This window comes from Salvelinus alpinus, chromosome 17 (genome assembly GCF_045679555.1).
Source record: "Salvelinus alpinus chromosome 17, SLU_Salpinus.1, whole genome shotgun sequence".
NCBI classification, from domain to species: Eukaryota; Metazoa; Chordata; class Actinopteri; order Salmoniformes; family Salmonidae; genus Salvelinus; species Salvelinus alpinus.
Window position 1 is genome coordinate 28,380,031 of NC_092102.1, and position 9,853 is coordinate 28,389,883.

At 41.9% G+C, this 9,853-nt stretch overlaps 1 protein-coding gene across 2 annotated transcripts in view; it reads left to right on the forward strand.

Annotated features, from left to right (window-relative positions):
* Positions 1–7,601, forward strand: part of LOC139542686 (ephrin type-B receptor 2-like) — a 59,191-nt gene extending 51,590 nt beyond the window's left edge. Inside the window, exons 11-15 of one of the 2 annotated variants that reach the window (XM_071348432.1) lie at positions 928–1,143; positions 1,889–2,038; positions 2,301–2,494; positions 2,862–3,017; positions 3,733–7,601. In XM_071348432.1, the coding sequence (XP_071204533.1) occupies positions 928–1,143; positions 1,889–2,038; positions 2,301–2,494; positions 2,862–3,017; positions 3,733–3,841 (825 nt within the window). In that variant the 3' untranslated portion in view covers positions 3,842–7,601. The remainder of the gene's footprint in view (positions 1–927; positions 1,144–1,888; positions 2,039–2,300; positions 2,495–2,861; positions 3,018–3,732) is intronic. The other variant, XM_071348433.1, reaches the window with a different exon arrangement.
* The last annotated feature ends 2,252 nt before the right edge of the window (positions 7,602–9,853 follow it).

The following is a 9,853-nucleotide window of genomic DNA, read 5'->3' on the forward strand; positions in this document are numbered from 1 at the left end:
CTGGCTGCCCGCAACATCCTGGTCAATAGCAACCTGGTGTGTAAGGTATTTGGTTGATTTCACGTTGAATTCACGTTTGTTGACAACTCAACCAAATGTAAATCAAAACTAGATGTTGAGCTGGCGTCTGTGCCCAGTGGGGATTTTCCCTTACGAAAGATGTAGCAAACTGGCCCAAATGAAAGTCCTAGATATGTAGGTCAGTGGGCCTCAAAGTTGGGCATCTCAATACTCTGGAGAGACCTCCTCTCCTTTTCTACTTTCCTCCTTCTTCCAGACATGTATCAGGTTAAAATACATCAGGTGGCTTTCACCTGTCTTGTCTTTTGGATCAGTGCAAACAAATGGAAAGGCGACTAGATTAGGAAATTATGAGAGGAGTACCTAAAGGCTAGATCTCTGCCTAATCTCATGAGTGAATTTCAGAGATAATAGAATCAAAATTATATTTAGACGTGAAGCATTGTAGGTCATATGAAATATCACAGTAACCATACAGATTTTTCAACTATTTTCAATATCAAGAACCCAATGGATTCAAGAACACAGTGGCTGTCTCTCCTTCACATCTACACTTAATAGCTTTTTGGTTTATGATTAGCTCTGGTGGGTCCCTCCCGGGCTGGCCCAGGTGTGAGGTGTGTAGAGTGGGCTTAGTTAGATCCGGTGAGCTCACAGATCCAGGTGAGAGGATCAACCAGACGCTCAATTTTGTGTGGCTAACAATGTTAGGGGAACTAATATGAGAACCAGCCACATTTTTTGGAATGTGTAACATATCAGAGAATATAGCGTACAATATAATATAGCATTGCATAACATAGCATAACATAACATTGCTTAATATAGCTTAACATATCAATATGGCATATCATAGTATAACATAACATAGCATAGCAATATAACATTTCAGTGTTTTTTTTAAAGCAAAATGACGGGCAGTTCACGGTGATCCAGCTGGTGGGCATGCTACGTGGCATTGCGGCGGGCATGAAATACCTAAATGACATGAACTACGTGCACCGGGACCTGGCTGCCCGCAACATCCTGGTCAATAGTAACCTGGTGTGTAAGGTGTCTGACTTCGGGCTCTCGCGGTTTCTGGAGGAAGACACATCAGATCCCACCTACACCAGCGCCCTGGTGAGTGTGGCTCTGTCCCAATATCCATACTTCCATACTATATAGTATGAAGCAATGTATTTTGGGCAAGTTAGACCCCACAAACACCAGTGTCCTGGTGAGTATGGCTCTGTTCCAATCATAGGAATAGATTATATTTCTATGGTTCCAATATACACACTAGAATACCACTTATTATGAAGCAATGTATTGGGCATGCAAGTGGTATGCTAGTATGGAAATGTATCAGGTTTGAGATTATACATGCAGGATGCATCCTAATAGTCTAATGTGGCTTCCTCTTCTCGGCTCATTCCTTTCATCACCACTGATTTGCAAGCATAGGACACAGGAAAGCAATATCAGTGTCTCAACAAAGGATTTGCTTTTACCTGTCCAGTGCTATCAGATCAGTGCAGAAGAAGACAACGAAACAACGCCACTTCTTGAGACTACTGAGATCCACCCACAACCAATGCTTTATTTGCGGGCTGCAGTCTGGTTTTCTACCCTTCTCCTGAAGTGTGCACTGAAGTACTCCTTATAGATTTAAAAGAAATGGACTGGTTTAAGAAATATGGTGGAAACTAAGTCACTCTGGAGAAGATGATCTGCTTAATGACCAAAATGTAACTCCCTTCAGGCATACTTGCACCAATCCAATACTTCTAAATGCATGAGGGGAGTTGCATGAGGGGAGTGACCAAGTGCACGGTTCTGGCTGAAGGGTAGAGAATTGGTACGGAACACTTGTCTGTCTTTACAGGGAGGGAAGATCCCTATCCGATGGACCGCCCCGGAAGCCATTCAGTACAGGAAGTTCACCTCCTCCAGTGATGGGTGGAGCTACGGCATCGTAATGTGGGAGGTGATGTCATACGGAGAGAGGCCCTACTGGGACATGAGTAATCAAGATGTGAGTATCCAGGAGGAGTCATTATCATCATCGTTTCACCTACAATATTTAGTCCTAAAGCAGATTGTTGCAGTCATTTGGAGAAAACAGAGAGAAAAGGGGGGAGGCAGCAATTGAGACCTAGAGACACATTTAGAGAGAGGTAGACTGAGACAGTCTCACTATACATTTGATTCAGGCTGTATTAACCACATGGGAAGACCAACAATTTAGGCCAAGGCCTCTATTAATTTTCATATCAATCTGTGCCAATGCCCTGTAGGTGATCAATGCCATAGAGCAGGACTACCGGTTGCCCCCGCCCATGGACTGTCCTAGTGCCCTGCACCAGCTCATGCTGGACTGCTGGCAGAAGGACCGCAACAACCGGCCCAAGTTCAGCCAGATTGTCAACAACCTGGACAAGATGATCCGCAACCCCAACAGTCTGAAGGCCATGACGCCGCTGTCATCAAGGTAAGGCACTCACGGGCTGTGTCTCAGTCATCTTAAATAGTTTCCATCCTTTCCTCATCTCCTTTCCACAATGCCGACCACACATTTTAGTGGACTCTCCAGTCCAAGGAAAGGACTTAAGGAAAGGAAGCTGTAAAGGACAGACTCATGCACTGTTTCATCTGAGGCTCTTTGATTCACTGTTTCTTTCTCTTTACTCCTTTGTTTGGGTTCTCACTGGGTTCTCAATGGATTTGTTTGGGTTCTCACTGGGTTCTCAATGGATTTGTTTGGGTTCTCACTGGGTTCTCAATGGATTTGTTTGGGTTTTCAATGGGTTGTCATTGGGTTTGTTTGGGTTCTCACTGGGTTCCTCTCCTGTTTCTAGTGTTCACCTACCTCTGCTAGACCGCAGCACGCCTGACTTCTCCAGCTTCAGCACCGTGGATGAGTGGCTGGATGCCATCAGGATGGGCCAGTACAAGGAGAACTTTGCCAATGAGGAGTTCACCAGCTTCGATGTTGTCTCCCAAATGACCACAGAGTAAGTTAACTTCCCCAGACACCCTCCCCCTGCTAAATGTGTCCTAGAGTGTGTTGAATGTGTTTTAGACTAATCTTAATGTGTCATAGATTGTGCTAAATGTGTAGTAGACCTAGACTGTTAAAACTGTTCTAGACTGTGCTAACTGTGCTAAATCTGGCCTCACAGCCAGCAGCATACCACTGCTGGCTTGCTTCTGAAGCTAAGCAGGGTTGGTCCTGGTGAGTCCCTGGATGGGAGACCAGATGCTGCTGGCAGTGGTGTTGGAGGGCCAGTAGGAGGCACTCTTTCCTCTGGTCTAAAAAATATCCCAATTACCCAGGGCAGTGATTGGGGACAATGCCCTGTGTAGGGTGCTGTCTTTCGGATGGGACGTTAAACGGTTGTCCTGACTCTCTGAGGTCATGGCACTTATCGTAAGAGTAGGAGTGTTAACCCCGGTGTCCTGGCTAAATTCCCAATCCAGCCCACAAACCATCATGGTCACCTAATAATCCCCAGTTTACAATTGGCTCATTCATCCCCCTCTCCCCTGTAACTATTCCCCAGGTCGTTGCTGTAAAAGAGAATGTGTTCTCAGTCAACTTACCTGGTAAAATAACAGATAAATTAAAAAAATATTTAAAAAATAGACTGTGCTAAATGTGTCAGACTGCTGACTTGCTAAATGTGTCGTAGACTGCTGTGTTGCTGACTGCTTTCTCTCTCTCTACAGGGACATCCTCCGAGTAGGAGTGACGCTAGCAGGCCACCAAAAGAAGATCCTGAACAGTGTCCAGTCCATGCGGGCCCAGATGAACCAGATCACCTCTGTGGAGGTCTGACCTCTGACATCTAGACGGGGAGGACACCAGACTATACTGGACCCCCAGCCTGGTCTCCCTGTCAGACTGTGACCCTCCACCCCCATCAGACCCCTTTCTCTAGACCATCCTCCCATGAGTTCAGTCTGCAGCCCGTACTGTACGTTCAGTCTGGTCAGTTTGCAGCCGTGCTCAGTCCACAATCACCACCCCTCTCGTATGTTAAGTCTGTCTCTAGTGCTGAGCTTACGACTGTGTCCAGACTGTGTCCGGTCTCCAACTGCAGCCTGTCTGTGTTGAGTGCACAGCTGCAGCCCCTCAATCTGTTTGTAGTAGGATACTGTTTACAGTCTATTAGTTGGATAGGATTTCTACTAGTCCCCAGACTGAAACTCAACAACAAGACTGCCCTTTAAAAGGGCTATTAAGAGAAGGTTGGGACCAGACTTCATAGGACTTTACTCTCATCTTTCACAGTGAGGTTCTGAGGGTATCAGCAACTCCAACAATATGACCAGTACTCTGAACGCAGTGGATGGAAAAATGGCAGACTACAATACAGTTCCACAGTTCCATTTATGGATGTAAAATGAAATTACTCATCTTCTGGAAGCATCAGACTCAGCGTTCTTGTGAATAATTCTCTCTTTTGACAGTTAGAAAATTGTGGCGATTATATTTCTGTTTGCTACCTACACTTCTAATCTCTTGAAAATCCGTTTTGAACGTTTTTTTAAAAACCTTTGAACATACTACTTCCAACAGCCCAAAATAACCATAATATAAATGTAATGTACTGTGCATGTCATTGTCTGGTACATATCAGATGCACTTGACTCTCTGTCTGCAGACTATGCGCTGCACATAAGGCCCCGTGGTTGCTAGGGTTCTCAGTCGGGGTCTCAACTTATTGTGGAGAGTTAGAAAAGTAGATTACACAAGGTGCAATTTCGGAATTTGGTTGTGCATCAGCAATTCCAAAATTATTTGGGTATTAAAAAAAAAAAAAAAATGTGGTTGTTTTAGCTCTATACTCCAGCACGTTGGATTTGAAATGATACAATGCAATGATAAAGTGCAGACTGTCAACTTTATTTTGAGGGTATTTTCATCAATATCAGGTGAACCGTTTAGAAATTACAGCACTTTTTGTACATAGTCCCCCCCCATTTTAGGGGACCAAAAGTATTGGGAGAAATTCACCTATATGTTTATTAAAGCATTTGCTATTTGTTTTGGTTGTGTTTCAGATTATTTTGTGCCCAATAGAAATTTATGGTAAATAATGTATTGTGTCATTTTGGAGTCACTTTTATTGTAAATAAGAATAGAATATGTTTCTAAACACTTCTACATTAATGTGGATGATACAATGATTATAGATAGTCCTGAATGAATTGTGACTAATGATGAGTGAGAAAGTTACAGAAGCATAAATATATCTTTCTTCGAAAAATGCTAACCTCCCATGTTATATGAAATGATAAGAGGTTAGCATGTCTTGAGGGTATGATATTTGTGCGTCTAACTTTCTCACTCATTATCACTCACGATTCATTCAGGACTATCAATAATCATTGTATCATCCACATTAATGTAGAAGTGTTTAGAAACATATGAAACATACCCTCAAATGCAAGATGACAGTCTTCACTAACCTCATAGTCATTGTATCATTTCATATCCAAAAGGTTGGAGTACAGAGTCAAAACAACAAAAAAAGGTGTCACTGTCACAATATTTTGGAGGTCACTATATTGTCAGTCAGTGACAGTCACTCAATTAGCCCATGTCAGCTAACCAAATATTGTTTAGGGTCCCCAAAAGCCTAGGGGTTCTCAGTTGTTTCTCTCTCTTCTGGGAATCACAGGTTGCCATAGCCACTGAACCTTGTCGGCCATTTTCACTGTTTTGGAGTTCTTCTCCGTGCAATCTTTGCTTCAGTGACTCAGTGAGTAGTTTTTTTATGTTTCTATGTGCACCTTAATGATGAAGTAGGATGGGCGCTACCATGAATTCTTCCATTACAAAAGTGTTGTGTGCAAAGTTTAGATTACGCTTTCCTTTTGCCCTCCGCTATGTTTAAAGGATCTCATGTGAATACCAATATACTTTGGTCCTGTCATGAAAAAGCACTTGTCCTCACCTTTATGGTACATACAAAATGGCTGCCTTAGGTTATGCAGCCAAGTGTTCTATACTGTACTTAAACAAAATGGCAGCCTCTGAAGCTCCACAGGTGGGAAATGATCAGAAAAGGAGCCTGCTGGTATTTAAAAGACTTCACAGAACACTGTGCTCATTTGGTTTGTTTTTAACCAGTTTTTGTTTTTTGTTTTTATACTGCCACATATGATCACCTTTGAAAGTATGGAGCTGTGAATTGTCATGTAATCTGGGGTCATACACTGCCTGCTTCTTGACGTGTATATACTGTTGCCGTTACTATTTAAAAAGCTAGAACACGTGTTTATGAATCGTCTCAGAGAAAAGTGGGGACTTTTTAAAGAAATGGATGAAAGATTTTTAAAAAGGCGGGCTTCAGTTTTTGTTGTACTGAGAGGTAGGGTATATGTCTTCCTCCTATTGTGCCAGCACAAATCACAAGTTTACACGTTGATACTCCGTCCATAGCGTACTGAACTTGAGGTTCAGGGATCAGCAGGAACACGTTTTAAATGTTTTTGAAAAGAGTGTTGTTCTAAGCAGCCAAAACATACTAGACAAGTAAAACCAGGATATTGCAACCTCTGCCCCTTGAGTGCTACAGTGTCTGCATGCTTCCATTGTCTCAGCACTTCATGGATAAATCACAATCAGCCATTCCATAGGGCATCTCACATAGCATTTAATAGTTATAAATAAGGTACTAATTAGGAGACACCTCAATGAGACAACGGTGTTTTTAAAATGTTATACTACTGCTACCCAACCAACAAACTCTGCTTTTCTGGGGAAAAGAGACACTCCCCACTTCAATAAATAGGGATATGTTCTTCCAAATACTATCATCTGCAGTTCTTTACAGATACATTGTCCTCTTATTATGTATTAGCTGTTGTTTAGCATAGCTTCTCATCAAGGTACAGCTTGTGCGTTAATGTGTTGGAAGCTTTGCTATTTGATCATATAGGATAGCCCCAGACACTCATTTACTTTGTTTTTATAGGCCTAGCATAACAAGTGGGGAGGCAATGTACTATACAAATTCTGAATTTTGTGAATGAAGGAAGACTGTCAAATCAAACAAATCTTTATTTGTTTATTTTTTGCCTCTGTCAACAAATACACTCAGAAAGAGCCTGCCATCTCTGAGTGTGTGCCATTTGCTAACAAAAGAAACCAAAATGGATGCTTCTACTGTAACCACAGAGTTGTGCCCTCTCTATATGACCACATTTAAGTTTGTCATTCTCTGTGTGTAAAAATAACTCTCATTCCCTATGCTGGTCCCATGTTAAAACTGTCCTATTACTATACCTCTATACCGTTATAGTACCTTTTTCACATTCTTTCACTTTTGTCCTCCGTCCTTGGTCTACCAACCCCCCGCTCCCCGTCCAGTCCTAACCACTGTGATTGCATTGGGACGTTTTGTTTTCTGTATAAATGTACATTGACTGTAACCCTGTGAAGGATGTAACAATTTTAATTATTTGTAATACTGTTATTTGTCTATTTTATTTTTAAAAAAAGACAAAACAAAAGAAAACAACATCTACAACAACAAACTGAAAGCCGGTACAACTGTTTCAATAATAATAATAAAATGTTGGTTACATTCCGTCTCAAAGTACTTTTATTGTCTTCAAGAACTTTTCCCCTTTTATCTTGCATTACATTTATATTTAATCAAATAAAGATCTTATCCCTTACTATTTTCTATATTTGACCATGTCTTCTACTTGTGTGTTATCTCCACTGTAAAATAACTGGCCCTGAGACTGTAAAGAACACATTGAACACAAGAGGGAAGTAGAGACCACTCTAGGATATTTGTCCAACAATGTCAACAGTCAAGTTGCTTGTCTGTTTGTTTTTGCATTGGTGAGCATTTGCCAATGCAAAAATTACATTTCCAAATACAAGAATTAGAAGGCTTGATTCGAAGTTGTACATCAACAGTTTTCTTTCACTCACTGGGTCATTGTGTGGTCATGTGTGCTTTCTGAGAGAGTGCGGTCATTCTTTACCATCAAATGTAAACAAACTCGGCACGAATCCGGATATATACATACATCTGTCAATGTAACGGACGTGGGTGCAACTTTCTCTGCTAGATTAGAGATTTCCTCAGCTGAAGACATTTGTGATCAAGTACTTCTGGATTCCTTTATTTCAGAAACATAATCTGGGTAAGTGTATCCCATTTCTCAGAAGGCACATTGTACTACACCCTCGAAAGCCCAACTGCCCAGTGTCTGCCTGCCTGCCTGCCTGTTTGTCTGTCAAATTCCTGCAGCTCGATCCTGATTCTTAATAGTACAGAATGTAGCTAGACTTCAGTCAGATATCACAAAAGATGACTCACATAGCTGCCAACCTTGTTCAAGTCTCACAGTTGGCAGGTGTGGTGTTTGGACACACGCACGAACTCACAGAACGACTGACAGGTGGTCTCAGGTTTCTTTTTGAAGAAGAACAAGATGTCTGTCTAACTTTCCACAGTGGCACTCCCCCTAAGAGCACTAGCTCTCTGTCCTTGACTGGCACCCAGGCTGGGTACACAGCCAGCGGGCACAGTCACACCTGCCAACATGCAACTAAAGAAGTGACAGCTGGACCCCACTGTCTTGGATGCTTGGGTCACTTTGAAAATGACCGTTGGAAAGTGAGGCGCCATGCTTTTCCATGGCACCTCCCTCCCTCCCAGCCCTGTATGTGCAGCTGTTCCCGACCCAGGGTGCCACACATCAGGTTACACTGACATTTATTTACATGCTAAACCTGAACTGCATCGGGGGAAACACATTAGCCTATTTTCACTTCATAGGGCCCTAATGGCCTCTGCAGGGAAGCTCCCTACAATTACACTAAAGAATACTGGCTTATCAACTAGTCAATAACAATAATAATTTCTGTGTTGGTGCCAAGGAAATTAGTGATTAATGTTGATGCAAGCACGTGCACAGATAGGGCTCTAGGGGTGCCTGAGCATCTGCCCTGTTGCCCTCCTATAAGTGAAGTGCCCTTTCCATTTTTATTCAACTTTTAGTTTAATTTTTCTCCTGTTCTATAAAGAATTGCCCATGAAATTCGCTAATTTCACATTTTTGAATCTTGGAAAATGTCCGCTCCCCCGCTCCTCTGCCCACACGGGAGTGCTCACTCAGCTGCACTGCACACATCCTCCTACTGCTGCACAAGCAGAAACTACAACTCAGATGTTAGCAGCAGAACAAACTTCAATCACAGGTAAAGACTAATTACATTGTAACAACAGCATAGCTAACAGTTAGCTGATTTACATAATCTCCATTACTGGGATTCATTGGAATTTACCCTTCTTATAGGGACCTCCAACTCCAGGTGCACCCCCTCCCTAACGTTCAAAATTATTTTCACCTGCAGTGACTGGGGAGTTTGTCAGGATCAAAAGAAATATGAAATCAAGACATCTTTTTTTTTAGTACATTTTTTATTAAGATTTTTTTAAATATACTTTTTCTTCCACTTTGGAAATGTGGAGTACATCGGTAGGAAAAAAATCTAATTTAATACATTTTCTATTTAATTTTAAGGCTGTAAAATGTCAAGATTGTGCAAGGGGTGTGTAGACTTTTACTAGTGACTGTATATTTGTTATACCAAGGCCCGATGGCCCGGTAGCAAACTGGTGAAAAACTCACTTTTTCAAAAGAAAAACAGCTTTTTTTAAATTTATATTTAATTTTATTGATATTTTTCAGGGAGTGCTGCAGCACCCTCAGCACACCTGCTTCCCACGGTTATATCTGTGACATGCTATTCCCATCAAGCATGTTTGATGTATCAGGAAATGCTCTTGGTGGACATAGCATACATTCTGTTTCT